The sequence below is a fragment of the Diabrotica virgifera genome, chromosome 1 (genome assembly GCF_917563875.1).
Source record: "Diabrotica virgifera virgifera chromosome 1, PGI_DIABVI_V3a".
In the NCBI taxonomy this organism is placed as follows: Eukaryota; Metazoa; Arthropoda; class Insecta; order Coleoptera; family Chrysomelidae; genus Diabrotica; species Diabrotica virgifera.
Genome location: NC_065443.1, coordinates 236,015,669 through 236,039,273, shown reverse-complemented (window position 1 = coordinate 236,039,273; position 23,605 = coordinate 236,015,669). Strand labels below are relative to the sequence as shown.

The 23,605-nt window shown below is 32.7% G+C and overlaps 1 protein-coding gene and 1 long non-coding RNA gene across 4 annotated transcripts in view; both read right to left on the bottom strand.

Moving 5' to 3' along the window:
• Nucleotides 1-7,856: 7,856 nt before the first annotated feature.
• Nucleotides 7,857-10,550, bottom strand: LOC126882913 (uncharacterized). Its single transcript, XR_007697427.1, has 3 exons — nt 9,771-10,550; nt 8,980-9,137; nt 7,857-8,037 (listed from the first exon to the last, which is right to left on the bottom strand). It is a non-coding gene; the product is annotated as an uncharacterized LOC126882913 (long non-coding RNA).
• Nucleotides 10,551-17,723: 7,173 nt separating this feature from the next.
• Nucleotides 17,724-23,605, bottom strand: part of LOC114326736 (zinc finger protein 664-like) — an 81,911-nt gene continuing 76,029 nt past the window's right edge. For 2 of the 3 annotated variants that reach the window (XM_028275167.2, XM_028275168.2), the window contains one exon: nt 17,724-23,058. In XM_028275167.2, coding sequence (XP_028130968.2) covers nt 22,091-23,058 — 968 coding nt within the window. In that variant the 3' untranslated portion in view covers nt 17,724-22,090. The remainder of the gene's footprint in view (nt 23,059-23,605) is intronic. The other variant, XM_050647974.1, reaches the window with a different exon arrangement.

Sequence of the window (23,605 nt, the reverse complement as noted above, 5' to 3'; positions counted from 1 at the left end):
AAAATCAAACATACCCAATTGTTTGAAAAGATACCTGTATTTATACTTAGTAACTACATCATGTGATTAATATATTTAATAAAATATATACATCTAATCCGTTGAGGAGTCCGACAGGGATGTATCTTAGCGTCACTTTTATTTAATCTGTATAGTGAAGCCATCTGTCAACAAGCACTCGCGGTAGATGTTGGTCTGATAATAAATGGTGAGGCGATCAACAATATAAGGTATGCTGACGATACGGTTCTCCTATCGGGACCGCTAGCAGAACTACAACATCTCGTTCAGTCTCAATATATACTGTAACAGTTTGCGCCGGACTCCACGTGCGATTTGTAGTCGCGCGATTGAACACATTGTTTCAAATACAAGTCAATCCACGATTATTTACTCGCAAATGAAACAATGTGTTCAATCTTCGCTACAAAACGTGTGTCCTGTTATAAATATCTAGGTACTTTTGGATCACAGACGATACTGATCAAACAAAAGAGATTAAATGAAGAATAGAAATTGCTAGATCAGTCTTTAATAGAATACGCAAACTCTTTTGCACTCGTGATATTAACATAAAGTTACGAATGCTGCGGTGTTATGTCTTTTCCACCCTGTTATGTGTACTGTACATAGTTTAGGCTTGGACAATAAAACAGAGTCGACCATAAAAACATCGAAGCCTTCGAGATGTGGTGCTATAGGCGCATTCTCAAAATATGGATGGACCGCGTCACTAACACACAAGTACCTACTCCAAACTTTAGACAAAAGATGCGAAATTATAAATGAGATAAAAACTAGAAAGATGGAATACTTGGGCACATTATGTGAGGTGAAAAGTACGAACTTTTAAGAAGTATCATGTAAGGCAAAAGAGGTGTGGGAAGAAGAAAAACATCGTGGCTTCGCAATCTACGTGAATGGTTCGGGTGTAGTTCAATTGAACTTTTTAGGCGCGCTACTAACAAAGTCGCAGTGGCCACAGCTCCGGATAGAGGGGCGGGCGACTGCCCGGGGCGCCAAATTTTGAGGGTTGCCGATATATAAATAAAATATTTTTTACATTCATTATTTTTTTAGACTTTATAGATTATCTTTGGGCTAAGATTATTCCTAAGACAATTGAAGAGCTTATTTCCAAAGTGTCTTAAATCCAAAATTTCGATTTTTTTATTTTTTTAATCTTTATAGATTTCTTCAGGTCTAGAATGAAGTTTTATGTACCAAAACGACTTATTTACCATTTAAAAGTGCATATTAAAATTGTATAATTTGTATGTTAAATTTGTATGAAAATCTGTGATTTCTGAGTTTTACTATTACATGGATTTAAGACACTTTGGAAATAAACTCTTCAATTATTGAATAATTGTAACAATAAGAAAACTATTTCTACCCCCCAAAAACAAAAATTCTCTAATAAAAATAATGCATCCTAAAAATTGTTATGGCTTTTAAAGGTCATTTGTCAGGTACATACCTATCACTTTTACGGTAACAATGTTATACTTAAAATACACGAAGATCAGACAAAGTATCAACAAATTTATGAATAGTCAGTGATATTATTATACTGGCGCTTGTCACCATAGCCTAAATGGTTTTGTTTTTCTGTTCTGTAAATTTTGCATTATCAACATATTCGTGTGTCCGTGGGTGTGTAATTTGAAATAAAAAAAACAAACTGTGTATTTATGTATGAATTAGAAGTGACAACTTCTTTTTCATATGAATATATAGAAATTTATTTCGAATACTTTGTAAGCGTTAAGATGTTTTACTTTTTGCAAAAAAGGAAGGATAGATTTTTGTATCACAAATTGAACGAGAAAATCCAAAATGATTTTTTATTTAAAATATTTCAGTGGCGTACTATGTTTTCATTAACAAATTCAGATCATTACCTGTCAAAAATTGCGCAATAATTACCTCTTAAAATCCATCAAATCTCATTTACATATCTCAACCGGAGCAATAAATAAATTGTCAGTTTGTAAGAAAAATTTCAACACCCCTTATCTCGGAAACGAAGCATTTGCAGATATACGTTTATAGAGCAAACTGTCATTATTTTTTCATATATAATTACCCCTTAGTTTGTCGCATTTATTTAGAAACGCCCTGTATATAAGAATTTCCACAGTTTTCACTGTATTCCTTCACTCGACCGTTCTCTTCAGTTCTTTCTGTTTTACCAGTCCCCTTCCTGAAGATTTCGTTTCTATTTCTTCGTCCATTTTATCTCTGAAAGATCTTTGGGCTCCAATCTGTTATTCTGCTTAATCTGATTTTGATCTGCTCTTCTGACATGTCCGTATCAAGTTAATCTCTTTTGTCCTATATGTAGTCTATTATCTCTTGAATTCATTACCATTCTTTTCTTAATGTTATTTATTATTCTATCTCTTTTGCAGCTTCTCCTTAGGAATTCCATCTCTGTTGCTCTTATTTTGCATTTGGTTTTCGTATTTTTTATTTTTCACACCCATTAGTCAGAATAGTTCTGGTCATGGTGTTATATATTCTTCTTTTTGTTTTTATACTGATGTTTTTATCCCAAAGTACCGGGTTCAATTTTAGTATGCAGTCTATTGTTTGTCCTAGTCACTCGATAGCATAGTTTGGTTCTAGGTATCGAGTCATAGTCCTACTCATGAGATAATCAAAAAATTAATGAATTATTTTTAATTGAATTTACATGGATGATTTTAGAAGCCAAGGATATGACAACGACAACATGAAAAGAAAAAATAAAGGTTTACAAGCTCGTGTTTGCAAAGAATATCCTCGTGCTCTTTTATGCTCTGTGGATGCCACTTCCTCAGTTTAGATATTGGGAATGCAGTTATATCTTGTGCATAATCACCATGTTTCTTTGGATTGTACGTTTATCCACATTTTTTTCCTGCTTGTTGAAAATGTGCATTTATCTTTTACCTCGCTCCTTCGTCGATTGAACTTCAAATGTGCTCATTATGCTATGCCATATGTTGGACGAGGGATGTTTGATGTTATAAATAATAACGGTTGTACTATTTTTTAAATAAATATATTTTTACATAGTTCTTTATGGTAAAACTTGGATTCTTTGCCTTTTTTGCTATTTTTTTTATATTTGTAGTAAATTTGTATATTCTTGTATCAAGGGGCGCCAAATTTTATTTTGCCCGGGGCGCTCAAAACCCTAGAACCGGTCCTGAGTGGCCATGATGATTTCCAATCTCCGCTAGGAGTGGCACGTGAAGAAGGAGATACATCTAATAAGTTCCTTCCTCTAGAAAATAGGCAATATAATTTATTTGAATATGGAACAATTGTCATCCGGAAACTGAAATATATTTTACGATTGATTCGCTAATGATTTTCATGTACCTATTTTACTTAGTCCAGAAAGCCATTGCGCATCCGCTAGGAAAAATATTCTGATTCGGATTTTTTGCACAATCTTACTCAAAATGACCCATTTTCCAAAGTTTGCATGTTGCCAGGTCTAAAAGTGGGTCAAAAATGTTTTTAAACTTTTTTTTGTTTTTTTCCTAAATTTTTTTTCATCGAACAAAGTTTTTTTAGGTTTTTTAGATCATTCCAAACAGAAAATGTCTTCAGGAGACTTTTCTCTAAAGTTGATAGTGTTTGACAATATAAGCGATTAAAAATTTAAAATCAGAATCACAATATTTTTCCGCACATATACAGGGTGTTTCATTAAGAATAATGATTGTCCATATCGTAACTGGAGAAACCCTAGCACAAAATACGAAGATTTAACCCAAAACACTTAAATAAAATATTCTCCCTTACCGAGATACAGACTGTTTTATTACAAATGTTCTAAAATGATTTTAGCCCATTGTTAAAGCTAAAAATGATGATATTTATGTTAAAATAACAAGGAATAAAAAAACACGCTGAAATGATTATTACGACAGTAGCGTAGATTGTGAGGGGGGAAAAGGGGCGAAAATGAAGAATATATAACAGCGGAAAACTATCTTTTAAGACGAGTTAAAGTATCCTAACATGTGTAAACTGTGTGTCGTTTAAACAAAAAATTTTAAAAGGTGCTTTAACAATGGGCTAAAATTATTTTAGAATATTTGTAATAAAACACTCGGTAAGCAGGAATATTTTATTTAAGGTTGATATGAACCCTCAATTAATTTGTTTCTGATCCTAGAGATGGCTCTACTGTAGCATGCCATTGTGGTAACATTTTCAACTTAATTGTAGATTTCTACATGATGACTCAGTAATATGTAGAAACCTGAACACTTTTTTATCGTTACACCCATCGGCTCAATTGGCTATGATGCCAAATTGTTTAAACAGTAATTTTATCAACGCCTAATAACAATGTTAATAGCAAGAAACATTTAGTAGATGTTGTGAGGCCGCTCCCGTCTGAAAGAAAATTATGTTTCGGTTTCTTTGCGGAAGGAAATCTGAGGGCGAAATTTTTGGCCAGAAATTGGAAAGAAAGGTATCTTGTCATTTTTCTCAAAAGTTGATAGTTTTCGAGTTAGGGGCGATTTAAAATCTGAAAAATGCGAAAATACGCATTTTCGAAGCTTAAAAGCTCATTTATCTTAATATATCGCACATCCCATTCAATACCGATACAACTGCGGTTTTCTTCTTCTACAAAATAGATATTTTAAGACAAGTAATTGAATATTAGAATATTAGTAATTCAATAGCACACGAATGGATATCTTTTTTGAAAAACAAGCAATATTTAACCACTATAAATATTTGTAAGATATGGCGGTATTGCATTATATTTTTAAATAACTCATCAACCATAACTGCTACGATTATACAGATTAACAATGAAAAACCAGACAAAGTTATAAATGGTAGTTTACTAGATAAATTTATCTAATAATTATAATTATTGTATATTATAAATCACAACAAAGTGAAATTAACTCAACAAATTGAAATAAAATGATTGATGTACATTTGCAATAAGATTTTTTTTGCATAATTCCAGTAAATGCTCTTTTGTTTTCTCTCCTACAGTAGGAGGCTTTTCGTAGGCTGGTTTTGAGTTATATTGCTCTAAAATATTATTATTATCAGAAAAACGACGAGTAGAAAGGTCAATAGTTTTATAGGTTGTATAGTCAAAGTTAACTTTGTAAAAAAATTTTGTAGGAAAACACTTTTCTACTTTAAGAATTTGTATATTATTCCATATTACTTTCTCGTTATCCGAATTTTTGGTGAATTTTTGCCCAAAAATTTTTGAAAGGTACTTGGAGTCAAAAAGTCTTCAGCGTCCATTTCATTCCCTTTATAGGGCCTACCGTTTTTCTTTTTGCAGCACTTATTAGAGGTGGCCACTGACATGAATTGAGTTAAACTGTGTTTTTGCTTTCTCGATTACTGCATGCATCGAATCACCCTCATTTTGGGTATGACAAACAGTAAAAAATTTGTGAGTAATGTTATTTATTTCAGCATGCGTAACTGCATATAAGTACATAAGTACCACCAAAACCGCCTTATTCTTATTCTTGCCAACGCAGTTGTCGGAATAAAAAATAATATCTTTTCCTGCAGGTAAAGTAGATAGATAGCTAGAGAGGCATGTTACAATTTAATTTGCTCCTCGCATAGCAATGGCCTCGTGCCAAAAACAGCAGGAACTGTTTGCGATGCTACTTCGAAAATCGTAAAATTAAAGCAATTGAGACACAGGACTTATAAAAAAATGTAGAAATATCTCCGCAATGTGTAGGTAATACTGCTTGCAAATCGAAGCAAGCTACTATGAGTTTATTATTTTTTATATCTTTTGACAGATGGCAACTGCTTTTCTTCTCGTTACTCTTTGTAGTATCTATACATCTAAGCTAAGGTTAATGGTCCATCAAGGAATTCTCTACGAGTTTGAGCTCTTAAATAGTGAGACTCTACGCGCTCAAAGCTATTTATGTGTTTTCTTACGGTTTCCTTAAGTTTCTCGTTTATAGTTGTGCGTTTTGATGATTTCCTCTATTATCTTTCTGAACGATGTTATACTCTTTTGACTTAGCCCAACTTGTTCGAATAAATCGATCTCCAATATTAAGGGTATTCATAAAAATATTTTGCATGCTCTTCTCCTTAATTTGTTTATAGTTAAATAAAAACATAAATTGTTTGTCCTATTACTTCCTTCTACAACTCTCCCATACTTCGGAATATTGTGCAAACGTTTCTGTAAAATACCCCTAGCACTCGCAACATGTGGCGGTATTACATTAAAACATATTATATTCTACGTGCAATATCCATACATGATACAGTTAAGGCGCTACAAACTACGTTTTTGAAGTTACGTCACTAATGTTCTCAGCAAGCGACGTGTATTCTCGCAATCTTCAGATTTTAAATCCCTTGTAACTCGAAAACTGTTAACTTCTCAGAAAAATGAGAAGATATATTTTTTGTTTAGAAGAAGCCAAAAAACCTAAAGAGTTACAGTGCAAAATACGAGATTGTTGAAATAGACCCTGCTGCATTGGCATTAAAATCGGATCGATGCGCATAATTAACAATTAAAAAACAACGGTCTAAATTGAAGTTAGACCCGATTACTACTCAGAATTTCAAAAATGAATGTTTAAACTTCACTTTAAGGACTTGCCAACCTTAAATATAATAATTTAAATATGAGTTTTTACGCCTCGAAAATGTCTATCTTCGCATTTTTCATATTTTAGTTCACCTCTAACTCGAAAATTATCAACTTTTGAAAAAAATGACAAGATATTTTTCTTGCTTAGAATGACCAAAAAAACAAGAAAACATATTTTCCTGGACAAAAAATGGTAATCTTGTGAATTTGTTTAGAAACATTTTTTTTAACAATTTTTGCCCAAAAATTTCGCTGGCACTCTCCTGATTTATTTAAAGGGGACATTTTTGAATAGGAATCCGCAAAGAAACCAAATCAGAATTTTTTTAGACGGGAGCGGCCTCACAACATAGACTAATTACATATTATGTTTCTCCGTAACTAAATATTCCAGTTAGTAAGGAATTCATCTTATCTCACACTGACACTGAAAGATGGTAATAAAATTTTACGACCTCTTCCATTCACTGTCGACAAATCATCTAAAAGTGTATTACATTGCACAAATTTTGTTTATACACATAAACCTTTTAACACGTTGACGGACAGTGCGAATGCCTCAAATGTATAATCAAGTGTTGTGATACTACCCTAATAACACAAAACATTCCATGAATGTTCCTAGAATGTACACACAGGACATTGAAAACATTCCTGGAATGTCCCCAAATGCACACGAATGTCCCTGGAAAGTACCAGGAAAGTGCTGTGTCAGCATTTTAAATATTCTTAGAATGTTCTGTTGGAACATTCCATGAATGTCTACGAATGTTCTTTGGACATTCACAGTCTATTTTTTAGACTGAATGTCTTGTTGGAACATTCCATGAATGTTCTTTGGACATTCACAGTATATTTTTAGACTGAATGTCTTGTTAGAACATTCCATGAATGTCTACGAACGTTCTTTGAACATTCACAGTATATTTTTTAGACATTCACTGAAATATATCGTCAGTAATGTGACAATACCTCCTATATGTTTTTTCATGAGGTTTGCAGGAGACGAAAAACATTTTTTAAGGTCACTTTCTGGTTTCGTACATATTCTGACTTTTTTTGTAGTAAATAGATAGTTGAATTTACTGCAAAACAAGTCAAAAAATATATGAAAACAGGAGGTGGCCGAAACAAGTTTTTAGTCTATCTTACAAATCTCTTGAAAAAAACAGATAGGAGGTACTGTCACATCACTGACGATATATGGCCATACCAAATAATACATCCTTGATAAATATAAACATTTTTATTGCAAAAAATCTTTACATACATTTTTTAATGTAATTTGCTGACATTCCTAAATATTATAAAAAAATGTGTCACATTTGCTTTGTAAACCTTTCTTTTGCTTTTCGTAGCCACATATTCCGTTTCCTTTCTGGTTTTTTGTAGACCACTTCTCTCAGCTGATTCTAAAAGAAAATAAAATAAAAGGTAATTTTTCTATCCTTTACAATTAACAATCAGAAGAAATATTATTTACAGGTAATAATATGCATAAATAATAATAATAAAAAAATAAATATTAAATAATATTTAAATAAATAATAAATAATATTTAATAAATAAAATAATAATAATGAACATTTTGTATTTTGACAACGACATCTGATGTGGAAGTAGAAACCTTAATAAAATTATTTTTTCAAGTAAATTGTGGCTTATTTCCCCATTAGAATAATTAATTACAAAAAAGCCACAAAGAAATAGATTTTTCACAAACAAATAAGTATTTAGTATTCATTATATTTATTGTTTTTATTATTTACTTTAATGTCCTACTGGTACATTATTTGACAAATAATGACATTACGAAGTCTGTTAAGTACGATATAACGCCCTTGGGCATTAAATTTAAATAACGACTTAGATACTGTCAAGTTGACAAATATCAACCTAAGTAAAACTATGGTTACCACAATTACGTTACTACTGTTACTGGTAAATGTACTTATTTAAAAACTAATCAATTCAAAATTCATTCAAATTTTTCGCATATAAAGAATAATTTAGTCGGGCATTAAACGTTGAAGGCACCACAGGTATTATAATAATAACGCTTTCAGTCAACGTATATCCCTATAATACCCTTGGTACCTTAATAACTGTAACATAAGATTATACCTTAATTCTTGTTTTCGATTTCTGATGGTTTTATTTATTTACATTGAATATTAATCTGTTTTGTTGTATAATCTACTTCGCAATAATTATGTGATATATTTGACTTAAAATGAATTCAAAAATTTGTTGTAGTTGGGCAACAATGTCAACTTAGATCTCCGATGTAGATAATGAATTACAACAGTATCTATATTGTACGGACTGTATTATTAATTAGGTTATGCATATACCTGTGTGACATAAGCTATTGGAACAGCACAGTCTCTCAAACGAACAGATGAAAGTGAAGTTCTGTCAATATCTTTTTCTAAAAAGTGTTTTGAACATACTCCTCTATTAACAAATCTGATCTATACTTCATGTCTTCTTCGCAGGATCTTCTGGAAAGCTAAAAATACAAAATATATGCATTACTAAGCATTATTAACAAATTTTAGTTTTAAATAAAAAATATGATTAATGAACTCACAAAATTATTATAAAACAGCTTAGAAATTGTTTATTAGTATAGTCGGTTCCCCAAACTCACACAACTGGCTAGTGATTTTAGTAGGTAATTTTTTTTGTTTTTGGCCAATTTTGCCAAAATTACAGTAATTAGTACTGAGACTGAGTTTAGCAAATCGACTATAATATTCTGTGTATTCATTAGTTGGTACTGCATATTATAGTGTGTGGTCTACCATCCTATTTATAAACGCATACACTAGCAAAAACGCAAAAAGAATTATTTTAGTTTTACAAATCCTTTTGTTATTACCTATCTCTATTTACTATTTTAGTTAGGAATAAGCGAAGTTTGTGGCTTATTCACAATTATTATTAAAATAATAAATGGATATGACCAATTATTAACTTATAAAATAAAATAATAATTCTTCTGATTTATGCCTTTTATTCACTTTGTTATATCTACGTTACTTAAAAGATTTTTTATGAATAGTATTATTAGGGTATTAATAGTATTAATTTATTTTCTGAAATACAGGGCATGCTTTCGTTTACATATTTGCATACTAACCTTTTAATAGGGCTTTTCATTCACAGTCATTTGTTTTGAGCTTCTGTCATAATTGAAACGTTATTCCTGCAGATTTTTTTATCTACATTTGTTTCTGCTACTCCAACTGCGTTAAAAACAGGACACCATTTTATGCACTATGTTAATAATACTATTAAAGCTATTATAAAAGTATCCGAATTAAAAAAATATTCTTAAAAAGCACAAATAATACAAACAACTAAAAACAATCCACGGCAAGGCAAGGTCGCCAAGATGAAGATGCCAAGATGGCCGAAGCGAGGTCGTTGGTTGGTCGTTTTTAGTCACGTGATGCCCTCTCAAGCGCCATGCACAAAAATATATGCACGGCGAATTTGAAAATGAACGCAAAAGAAATAAATATAAATGCCTCTCTTGGGTTTTGCATAAGTTAGAAGTATTTTTTTTATTAACAAAATCGCATTCCAAATTGAATATTCGCGAACAATAATTTTTATTACATTTGTATGTTTATAATCTTGGGAAACTCTTTAAATTTGACATATTATTGCACTGTAGGCCTAAAATGTCACTTAGTTTGTCTGGTATGTTATAAGTAATGTTGTATCTCTTACACGTATGTATTATTTCGCAACTTAAAATATAGGAACATTGGTAGTATGTTCACAGAATGTCTTATGGTAACATTCCAGGAATAATTTAAACAGATGTTCACCGAATGTTCCCTAAATGTCCAGGACATTCAAATATTGATAGAACTTTGGTAGTACATTCCTGGAATGTTGTGTGTTGTTAGGGTATATGAATTTTGCAAAGTAGAATAGGGAAATTGCTAAATTTGTTTTAGCGCTTATAGATTATGGAAACAATATGTTTTTTGTAAACATGTGGACGACGGCCATGGATGTATCATATTTTATATGCATCTGTAGATGTAATAACAGGATTTTGATTTTAAATTCCGCAAAATATGTTTAAGCAAGGCGAAAACCTCGCGTTTCTTGGGAAAAATATTCCCATGAGATCTTTTTGCGTAATCAGTTTCATGAGATACCTCAGAATAAGTCAAAAAAGGTTATAATAAAGATATTAAAAATGACTTAACAGAAAAGATACTGAAAACTATTTCACTAACACCAAAACTAGTTCGTCTCTGTCTTGCTAAGAGAACCGTCGATTTATTGCATTTCGATTTAATGTCCATGATTTAGTTCCATAGTAAAGCACACTGTGTACATAACATTTAATTAGCCTTATTTTGAGGGCCAATATCAGATCTTTGCTGCATAAAATCTTTTTCATTTTCACGAAGTTGGCACATGCTTTTTCAATTCTCTCTCTTATTTCTGCAGTCTAATCGTTATTTTCTGTGATTATCGTTCCCAAGTAAGTATATTTTTTTACTCTCTCAGACTGCTGGCCGCCTACCGTTAATATTTCATTTATATTGTTGTTCTTGCTATTTTTCATAAATTTTGGTTTTTTGAGGTTAAGGGAGAGTCCGTATTCTCCATTACATATATCTTAATATTTTGTTCATTATTCTTTCTAAGTCTTCCAAGTTGTCTGATATTATGACTGTATCGTCGGTATACCTAATGTTATTAATTAAATTTCCATTCACTTTTATGCCGACTGTCTCGTTTACCAAAGCTTCTTGTGTGATTTCTTCAGAATAAGAACTAAACAATAACGGCGACAGTATGTAACCTTGCCTGGCCCCTCTCCTTATCTCCATTTGTTCTGACACTTCTCCAAATTACACATTTGATCGTTGGCTGTAGTATAAATGGTATAGTTTATTACTAAAGTTATTATTATGGTATGGTTTATTACTAACGAGGAAGTTATAAATGCCTTAAATCAAATGAAAAATGGAAAATATAGAGACGACGGAATAACAAAAGAGATGATTAGAGATGGAGGTCAAAATACCTTGGAAGCAGTTAAAATCCTAATGAAGAAGTGCCTCTTTGATATTGCTATTCCAACCACTTGGCAAAATGCGCAGCTACTTCTACTACAAAATAAAGGAGGCAAACACAAACTCCAAAATTACAGACCAATAAGTCTGTTACCACATCCGTACAAACTGCTTACCACAATAATGACCAACAGACTATCAGATAAATTCGATAGTTACCAGCCTGTTGAACAAGCGGGATATCGCAAAGGTTATAGTACCGTAGAACACCTACTCCTACAGACAATAAGGACATTTCTCGAAAAGTGTAACGAATACAATAACCCTCTTCATTCAGCATTTGTTGATTACAATAGGGCATTCGATTCCATAGAACTCTGGGCCGTATTAGACGGAATGAATAACGCAAGGATTGATTCCAGATATAGAATATAGAATTATTTACTATTGAATTAGAAGATGCCTTATGTCTTAGAAGAAAAAGTTAAATTGTCACTTAAATTTTTAAGTCATCTAAGATTTGCCGATGACATAGTGCTCATAAGCAACAATACAGAAGAACTAATCTACATACTAAAGATGCTTAAACAGGAATCTGAGAAGAAAAGCGGTTTAAAAATAAATTTAAATAAAACAAAAGTGATGACAAATCAAAATATCAGAATCGACTTAGATGGAAGTCAGATCGAAAGTGTCGAAGAGTCACACGATCAAGCTAGGCAAACAGAATCAAACGGCAGAGATAACTAGAAGAATCCGAATTACTTGGGCAGCAGTTGCAAGACTCTTTTTTTAGACAAAAAAGGGTATTCAACAGTTGTATTCTACCAGTTATGACTGATGGAGTGGATACCGTGACACTTACAGGGTTATCAGCCAATAGATTAAGAACACAGAGGGCCATCGAACGAGCTATGTTAGGAGTATCTCTGAGAGAACATATTTGAAATGGGACGTACGAAACAGGACGAAGGTGGAATATGTAACTGGAAGAATTGCGCAAATGAAATGGAACTGGATAGGACACGTGGCACGGCAAAACAACGAAAGGTGGACGAGAACATTGTACATTGGAGACCACGCGAGCATAGTAGTAGCAGAGGAAGACCACAAAAACGATGGTTAGATGACTTCAAAGCAAAAGTGGGGAGAAACTGGTACCAAAGAGCACAAAACAGAGAAGAGTGGAAAACTCATGGGAGGCCTTTGTCCAGGAGTGGATGCAAACAGGCTAAAGAAGAAGTTATTGTTTTCTTTAGGGACATTCACTTAACAAGCTACATGTTTTTATGGATTTGGCTGTCTCTAGAGGTGTATATTCTCGGGCTGAATACCGATAACCTTTTTCCAAGCACACAAACAATCCACATTGCTTTACTATATTTTTTGTTTTTGTTCTGTTAGTGTATCTTTGGTTGCCTATATAGATGTCATATAGGTGAACAAGGATTAGGATTAAGTTAGGTTAGGTCTGATCCGGGGAACCCATAGATATATAATACTCTAGATTGCGCCCTGCGATCTTAAAATGGGTGACGGTTGCGACAGAGATAAATGAGCCTATTTGGTCGGTAGTCTCTTTTTAATTTAAGGGGAATATCGACGACGTGACTATCCCACTTTATCGAGTAATATTTGTTGACAGTTGGAGCGGGTGGTGACGAGAAATGGTCTTTGGTCTTCGGACGTGGATAATGGTGGTTCGAATCCCATACCAACTTTACCTTTTTTATTTTTATTTAATCAATATTGCGTTTATTAGATATTTTTACTTCTGAAAAATGGACCTAAGTAAATCTAGCAGATAATAAATGTAGTACCTGTGTATAGTAAGTTAATATTGGAATACATAATTTGTGAACTGCATAGTAAAATAAAAGTCATTCGTTATTAATATAAATTCGTCCTTATTCGAATGATGTGAATAATATTTGTTTTGCTTCTACTTTTTTAAAAAATTGTAACAATAGTTTCATAAATAAAAATAATGTCTAATTACTTATAATTGAATCGGTCATTTCAAAAACAGCAAAGTCCACAATTTTGAGAAACTAACTTTTTGAGAGGAATAGACTCCTTTAAGATAAACGTTGTGTGCAAAAACGACACCAGTCCAGTAAAAACATTAGGAACAAAACTACAATATAACTCTGAATTTTGATGGCATCCATTTCATCCATCTTTCGACTATATAGTTAAGTTTTCTTTGCTCTTCTGTAAAATTAGGAATATTATGTGACTCGTGTTGTTTTTGAAATGACCGATTCAATTAATAAATCGATGGTACATTATGTTGATATTAATTATTGGTAATTTTTTACGAATATTTTTAATTACTTTATACTATTCTACCATTAACTTATTAAAAAAAATAACATTGGCTTTTATATTTTTTAAAATCTATAGGTACCTACACAGTTTTTCTTATTTGTTATATATTTCTTTGCATAGATTTATTTTAGAGATGTAATAATATCTAATAAACGCAATATTGATTAAATTAAAAATAAAAAAGTAAAGATTGGTATGGGATTCGAACCAGGATTATCCACGTCCGAAGACAAACGACCAGTTCTCGTCGCCATCCGCTCGAACTGTCAAACCATCTAAAATACTCGACGACAGAGTAGGACAGTGACGTCGTCGATACTCCCCTTGAATTAGAAAGAGACTACCGACCAAATAGGCTCATTTATCTCTGTCGCAACCGTCACCCATTTTAAGATCGTAAGGCGCAATCTAGAGTATTATAAATCTATGGGGGAACCGGTACCGGGACAAGCGATGTAAGATGATCAAACTAAATAAAGATATCTTAATCAAGAGTACTTAATAGTCATTATTAAAGAACCCAACTAAACATGGTGGCAGCGGTGTTGAGTGCAGCACGTATATTTTAAGTATAAAACTATATTACCCATTAACCACTAGCACATGCCAAGAGTAGCAAAGCAAGGTTAAGGGGCAAGAAAATATTCTGCATTGTGGTCAATTGTGGTTGAAATCATACCCGACATAAAGTAACACTGAAAATGTCTACTAATACTACTCCTGATGCAAATACTCAAGGTATAGTAAGTCCAGCACCATTGAATGTTAACCCTCCGGATAAATTCAATTTTTTGGCCCCAGCAATTTGGCCTGCATGGAGGAAGAGGCTGGAACGCTACATGTCGGTATCAGGGCAGCTCCAAAAGACAGAAAAACAAAAAATAGATATCCTAGTGTACCTTATGGGAGAAGAATCCGAAGATATTTTGATACAATTTCAAAAAATTCCAGATACTTACGAGGAAGTTCTAAATGTTTTTGACAAATATTTTATCCCTAGACGTAATATTATATATGAACGTTTCAAATTCAATTCTACAGTACAAAAACCAGGTGAAACCATTGACTTATTTATTACTAGCCTACATACCTTAGCAGAACATTGTAATTATGGGCAACTGAAGGAGGAATTAATCCGAGACCGTATCGTAGTAGGCATGCTGGACACAAAAACATCAGAAAGGTTACAGCTAAAAGAAACAGTTTTGATAGCAATTTCTGGCTTTTCTTCGTGTCTTATCAGATAAAACAATTGTTCCAGATATCGTTATCGCGTTTCCTTTTTTACTTCTTTATCGATGATTATTCTGCCGCGCCGTTTTCATTTTCTAATATTCTATACTCTTTCTCTTTCTGCTCTCAAAGAAACTGTTTATTAGATTTTTTTTCTGTCTCATCTAATTTATACCGATCCAGATTAGCTCCATATAACAGTTCTAGTTCTACTTGCATCAGACTAATCAATACGTTTATTTAACATATTATTAAGTGTCAACACATTTTTTCTTTTGTCTTCGCTAATATTTATTTATTTCTGTTGTTTTTGTACATAGAAGAAATCAATATAGATGTAAGATTTTTAAAATTGATTGTTATTATTTCTTTTATATTGATCCTTTTTTTATTTTTAATGTGAAGGTGAAAATATTTTTTAACCTATCCTGAATTAATTTCAAAAGTGGTTATTTATTTAGGTACTCTTACTCCATATCTATTTAAATATCGTCCAATTGGTTTCCTTTAAATTTAGCTCACCACAAATGCAAAAAGTAATGAACAATGAAAATTTTAAAAATAAAATAATGATTTCAATTAAAATCTTTAATAAACATAAGTGCGACAAAAGAGAAACACCATGGATGGTAGTTATTAGAAAAACTATTTGACAAAAGTAGACTATTTATGCTCCAATTCAAAATATAGTCAAATACAAAGCTTCAGAGATACATGAAAAAATACAAATAAAAAAAACAACTTTATGTTACTTAAAAACATTAAAAAGCCAACTCGGGTTTAATCGAGACAAAAAGTACCGGCCCTAAATATATCAAAATCTAATACGGCCAAGGGGACTGACAATATTTCAAGAAAAGTAGTTAAATTAATTTCAGAAGGTCACGTTGATGCGTTATAAATAGACGTTATAGTAGTCTATATATCTGTATTATATTACCTACTAACTATAATACAATAACACGTTTTGTTGTACAAAGTAATTTATATGGCAACGCTGCTAGGATAAAGTTCTGTTTGACGCGATTCTAGCAGAAGGTACTGCTATCTATCGAACATAAATATTACCGATGTTGTAGATGGAGTCACTTCATGGCGGCACAAATTCACAGCGGCAATTCAAGATATAATTCTTGTTTAACGAGATTTTTCATATGTTTAGGAAAAAATATTCAACATTTTATTGCAAATATTTTCCACTCTTACAGTTTTATATATGTTGTTATTAAAATTTTGTCCGATTTCTTGCCGGTAGCTTTATTATAAGCCAAAACATATTATTTTTTCCTATTGTGGCAAAACTGTAAGATCAAAAATTTTCAAAAAATTCATAAGTATTTCTTAGGATTATATCTTTATGCTGTAAGAAAATTAACAAAATTGTATGTTTGGTTTTCCCGCTTTATACTTGGAAAAAAAGAGTATTTTTGAGTTTTTTCGAAAACGAAAACATGAAGTTCGCTCAAAATTTGTCAAAATACTTCTAGTAATCACATACACCTTCTCAAATTTTTTCAAAATTTTTGAACTTCAAATTTTTTTTTGGGGGGGTTCAGATCAACCTTAAGTGTTTTAGGTTAAATCTCCGTATTTTGTGCTATGGTTTCTCCAGTTACTATGGACAATTCTTAATGAAACACCCTGTATAATATTTACGCATATTACATACAACGTTGTATACATGCAACGTTTGAAAATAGTGTAGCGGCCGCTCGATAGCAATTAAAAAACAAAGCGGTTTTCGATATTGCATTACAAAAAACTCTTCGGGATTTCATCAATCGATGTTTAAAGAATGGTTGCGTTCGGACGACCACAGCGGCTGACTGTCAGCAGAAATCGGCTAAGTGGTTGTATCTAGCGCTGATAGGGAAAGCTTAGTAAATCTCTCAGCGGCTGACTTCCAGCGGTGTCGTCTAAACGCTACCGCTGGCTCAGCTGTCCAGCCGCTGTGGTCGTCCGAACGCACCCATTATTTCCCTACCGTGGCTACATTGAAATTTTCAGTTTTTCACATAGTTTGAGGGTTAAAAAATGGCCGATTTCGCAATTTTAAATTACTTATGTGTCAAAAACTATCACCTTTAGAGAAAAGTCACAAAATACTTTTTCTGTTTGCAATGATCTAAAAAACCTAAAAAACTTTGTTCGAAGCAAAAAAAAATAATTTTAGGCAAAAAAAAACAAAAAAGAAACGTTAAAAAATTTTTGACCCACTTTTGGACCTAGCCAAATGCAAATTTGTTAAAAGGAGTTTTAAGTAAGACTGTGCAAAAAATCCGAATCAGAATATTTTTCCTAGCGGATGCTCAATGGCTTTCTGGACTAATTACAGACTTAAATTGATTTCCGCTCAGTCCAACACAAATACATGCACAAATTCTAAACATAATTGACAAGACAAAATAAATATAGGATAGGGTGATTCAATTTAACTAAGAAATAATGTAAGAAGTATATTTTTTCAAAATAAAACATATTCATATTAGATATACTTTATTTTAATTTTACAGTTAAGGAAAACAACAGCTAGAAACTAAATACTTATTATTAATATCAAGTTTGTACATACCAAAAGTCTATAAGTTCTCTTATTAACATTTATTCTTATCTTATTCTTATTTCTATTAACACAGTAATAAATACACAGGTTTCGTGTTATACGAAATCGATAAAATAATTTTGGCAACACAGCAGTGTCCCGAGTTTATACCTACTACTGGATACAAAATGTTGTATACCCTTGTCTGACTTTGTTAGGAAAGTCAATTGAACTGGGGTGGTCTCTATTTCTAGGATGATATACAAAACTTTTATGGATGAAAAAATTAATTGTATATTGTGATTTCCATGTGCAGCATACCTTCTTTGAATATTTATATGTGGTGGCATAAAACAGGGTATAGTGCATTTAAGTAAGCTTTTTCATCAGTATGCACTTTCAAATGTGTTTTCAAAGTACTTGTTTGACTAAACTGCTTAAAACAAATGTCACACTTGTAAGGTTTTTCTCCAGTGTGCACTCTACAATGTCTTTTCAAACTACTTCTCTGAGAAAAGTGCTTGAAACAAATTTCGCACTTGGTAGGATTTTTTTCCTTTGTGCACTATCAAATGTCTTTTCAAATTACGTGAATCGCCAAATTGCTTATAACAAATTTCACACTTGTAAGGTTTATCTTCAGTGTGCGTTCTTAAATGTATTTTCAATTCAAATGAACCACTATACTGCTTGAAACTTTCGCACTTGTAAGGTTTTTCCCCAGTGTGCACTCTGGTATGTTTTTTCAAATTACCTCTTTGGGTAAATTGCTTAGAACAAATTTCACACTTGTATGGTTTTTCTCCAGTGTGCAATCTCATATGTTGTTTCAAACCCATTGTTGTAATGAACTGCTTAAAACAGATTTCACACTTGTAAGGCGTTCTTCCAGTGTGCACTATTTGATGTTCTTTTAAATGGAAAAATTGTGAAAAATATTTGCTGCAAATTTCACATAAAAAAGTTTTTCCTTAGTGTTCGTATTCACAGCACTAGTTGAATATTGACTAAGATTACAATATTGATTGTAAGTTAAGCTGCCGCATATGACACCCAAATATAGATTAAAATTCTACTTATACATAAGAATACTGTAATTTCTTAGTTATTGGTTAAGAAACTCTGCTACTGAATAATATGGTCTTTCATATAGATAAGCCTTTGTCATTTTACGGAACTTGGGGAAAGATGTTGCAGATTTAAGTTGTAGAGGGAGATGGTTATAGTTTTTTTTGCAGAATAAATATAGATTTCTTTACTAACTCAGTGGATCGATAAATAGATGTCAAAGGTATAATTTCTGATGGAATAGCCATGACTAGTCTTGCTGGAAAGACATGTAGATGTTTACGAATTAAGCAAACAGTTTCTAAAATATATAATAAAGGTAGTGTTAGGATCCTGTGATCTTTGAAGTAGCTTGTGCAATGTGTTGTTCTTTTAAGGCCAAACAGATATCTTATTGCTCTTTTTTGTAGTTTAAAAATCACATCGGATTGGGCAGCTGTACCAGAACCCCAAAAAGGAAAAGCATATCGAAGATGCGACTCGAACAAAGAAAAATATATTATTTTGGAAGAGGCTAAATTGATTTCCTTCGAAACAGATCTTATTGCATCACAAGCTGAAGATAGTTTCTTGCTTAACACATCGTTATGAAGGGACCCTTTAAGGTTTCTATCTTAAAAAATACCAAGAAACTTTACATAATCAACGATACTGATCTGGCTGTTATGAAGAGGTAGGGTAATAATAATAATAATATCGTATGGCATTTTTGCCGGGGAGATCCTTTCGGATAGTTCCAGCGCCAATTACATCTTTAACCCTGTTTCAAGTAACTAGTGTCGATGTACACTAGCCCAGGGGGACCGACGGCTTAACGTACTCTCCGAGGCACGGTGAGACGGCTCGTGTCATTGTTGGAAATGAAAATGGTTTGTCTTTGGCAGGGATCGAACCCACGTCTACTGGCGTATGAGGCCAGCGTTTATGCCGTTACCCACGGCCGCTCACAAGAGGTAGGGTTGAAGAGCTCCTTTATAAGATATTGCTACTGTTTTATCTACGTTAAAAGAGAGTAAATTAGAATCAGACCAGGATTTTATTGTGAGTAGATCAGAAGTTATAGTAGCATGAAGAGTTGCGATATTTGAGTTGCTCCAAGTGACAATGGTATCATCAGCAAAAAGAAAAACTTGTTCATCGATTTTTAAACTAGTGATGTCATTAATAAAGATAATGGAAAGTAGAGGACCCAATACTGAACCTTGTGGTACTCCACATACAATATTTTTGAGACTAGAGTCTGTATCATTTGCTCTAACCAGTTGTTTCCTATTATCCAAGTAAGATTGAAACTAATTCAAAGAAATACCTCGAATTCCGTAGAAATTTATTTTTTCTATGCATGCTATACAATGTGCAACTTCTCTCACTATTTACACACATTCAAAACGAACAATTTCTCACGCAGTGAGAAAAGTCGGCCATTGCAGTGAGCAATATTTTTTCTCACGGGTTCTCCGCCGTTTTCCAGACATATGATCGCCGTTTCCATGGTAACATGCACAATACAAACACAATTAGTGTTGTTAAACAAAATGTGTTGAAGCAAAACTTACCAGGAATTACCTTTCAAAATTGTTCAAATATAACTGTTAAGTATAATTTTAAATAAAATATATAAATATTTACAATATTGAATACCTACATACCGAGTGGACCAAAAGTCAATTAACCATTTTTGTACATTAATAAAAGCAAACAAATCTGGAGGAAAAAACCATTTATTGTTTATAAGTAAACCTCTTTCAGCACTACATTTTTGGCAATGCTTATACACATTGAAACAAGTCTTTCTACAGAATTCCAAGTTGGCACGGATAACTTCAAATTCTTTTGCAATCCTGTCTTTTATGTGCTGCACATCCCTTATTGGGGTGGCAAAAACTTTATCTTTAAGTACTCCCCTCAAGGCAAAATCACAGGGCGTCAAATCTGGCGAACGCGCAGGCCATTCAATTGTGTCTCTTCTCCTGATCAATTGTGGGAGCGATGGAGCTGCGCTGCCATCGCGATGTGGCTGCTACAAACGACAAAAGAATATTAAGAATTCGCCCCTCACAGAGCATGATCCATTTTCTTGGAGACGCGGCAAACTTGCGCGTGATTTTTTTTTTGATAGCGTTAACTGAGTTTTTTGGTCCACCCGGTATGTGTATATGTATTTTATTTTAGTTTAGGCATATAGTAGACCTAAAAGCACCTAAATTATTTAATTTTGAAGTTTGAACTCTTGACAAAAACGCATCCATAGAAAAAGTACAGTGTACAACACGAGAAAAAATGACATATTTCTCCCTCGCTTGTTTTGCGGCACTTTGCGCTCGTGAGAAATATGTCTTTTTTCTCACTTGTACAATATACTATTTTTTATCAAAATGTCGTTATTTATACAATCAAAAGCTTTGGCATAAACACAAAAAACAGTGGCAGTGTGCAGATTATTGTTTGGTGCTTGATAAACCTCATGTAGTACAGAAAACATGGCATCAGTGGTACATTTATTATTTAAAAAGCCGAACTGATTTTGCGATAAAATGTTGTTTTCAACGAGAAAGGACATACGTCGGGCTTTTATAAGTCTCTCAATAATTTTGGAGTACCGATAGTAATGCAATAGGTCTATAATTACAGGCATTATATTTTTCACCACCCTTACGAAGAGGAATAATGATGGCTGTCTTTAGGCACTCTGGAAATTTACCTTTCTCAAAATAATTATTAATTAGAGAGATGAGGACTCGCTAACACATTTTCCGGGAGATTTGAGAAATTTTTTATGGATAGTCCATCGGTACTACAGGAAGATTTGCTTTTAATACTATTGATTGTTTGGATCAGTTCAGATTTATCAACCGGGCTTATAAAGAATGAATTCGAGACCTTTCCAGAATTAGGAAGGTGGGAAATGGGATCTTGTTAACAAAATAGTTGATGTTAAATTTTTACTCACATTAACAAAGTATTCATTTAGATTTTCTGGATCTGGAAGGGAAAATGTTTGAGCTGTGTGAGTTTTATTTCGAAGATCGTTTATTATGGACCAAGTTTCTTTTGCATAGCTTTTTGGACCAAACTCCTTTATACATAAAAAATTACAGCTAATTAAATATTATTACAACCTATACTAATACTAATTCTAAAAATACAAAATATGTACATAGTATTAATTTACAAAATACACAGTTTAAAACCACAAATACAAGTTAATGACTGGAGCATGTATATCGTGTTTATAGTTTATTAAGCTTTTTCATCAGTGTGCACTTTCAAATGTGTTTTCAAAGTACTTGCTTGACTAAACTGCCTAAAACAAATGTCACACTTGTAAGGTTTATCTCCAGTATGCACTCTACAATGTATTTTCAAAGTACTCTTCTCATGAAAGTGCTTAAAACAAATTTCGCACCTGTAAGGTTTTTCTCCTTTGTGCACTCTCAAATTATGTCTTTTCAAATAACGTGAATCACCAAATTGCTTATAACAAATTTCACACTTATAAGGTTTATCTTCAGTGTGCGTTCCTAAATGTATTTTCAATTCAAATGAACTACTGTACTCCTGGAAACAAATTTCGCACTTATGAGGATTTTCCCTGGTGTGCACTTTCAAATGTCTTTTCAAATTACTTGCTGTAAGAAACTGCTTAAAACAAATTTCACACTTGTAAGGGTTTTCTTCAGCGTGTACTCTCAAATGTGTTTTCAAAGAATTTGCTTGACTAAATTGCTTAAAACAAACTTCACACTTATGAGGTTTTTCTCCAGTGTGCACTCGCAAATGTGTTTTTAAATGATCTGCTGTAGTAAACTGCTTGAAACAAGTTTCGCACTTGTAAGGTTTTTCCCCAGTGTGCACTCTAATATGTTTTTTCAAATTACCTGCCTGAGAAAACGGCTTAAAACAAATTTTACACTTGTATGGTTTTTCTCCAGTGTGTAATCGCATATGTTTGTTCAAACTCATTGATGTAATAAACTGCTTAAAACAAATTTCACACTTGTAAGACGTTCTTCCAGTGTGCACTATTTGATGTTCCTTTAAATGGGATATTTGTGAAAACTGTTTGTTGCAAATTTCACATAAAAAAGGTTTTTCCTTAGTGTTCGTATATACAGCAGCAGTTGAATATTGACTAAAATTGCTGTTATTTCTAATATGATCGTTAAATTCTTTGCTTGCATCAGTGTGAATGTATTCCCAAGGGAGACCTAAAAATTGATATTATTTATTAAATGAAACTCCTTTATACATAAAAAATTACAGCTAATTAAATATTAATTCAATCTAGATTAGTATAGCTATACTAATTGTAAAATACAAAATATGTAATATAATAATAGTCTCCCGTTTTATACCGCTTTGGGATTATAGCAGGGTAGTCTGCTATATCTAGGCCCTACGAAATACAAGGAAGTTAACAGGGCCAGTACCCTTCAACCGCCTATTATTACCCTTGGTTTTACCCAAGTACTCATTGTATTCAGACTGAGTCGACATGGAGCCCTATAGACATTTAAAAATGTCTAGATTTTTCTCATACCATTGTAGAGTCGTAATACGAAGGTATAAGGATCAGACTGGATGTATTCTGGTTCATAGCTCACGAACAAGTGAGCCATGTCCGAGGTTATTTTGGCCGGCAGAGAAAGTGAAAAAGAACCCGTATATTGAAAACGCTGTAAAACATTTTGTAGTTTACCTATCAATTTTATCGCTGTAAAGCAGATTCTTCTTTTTCAAGTATGTAGTAGGTAA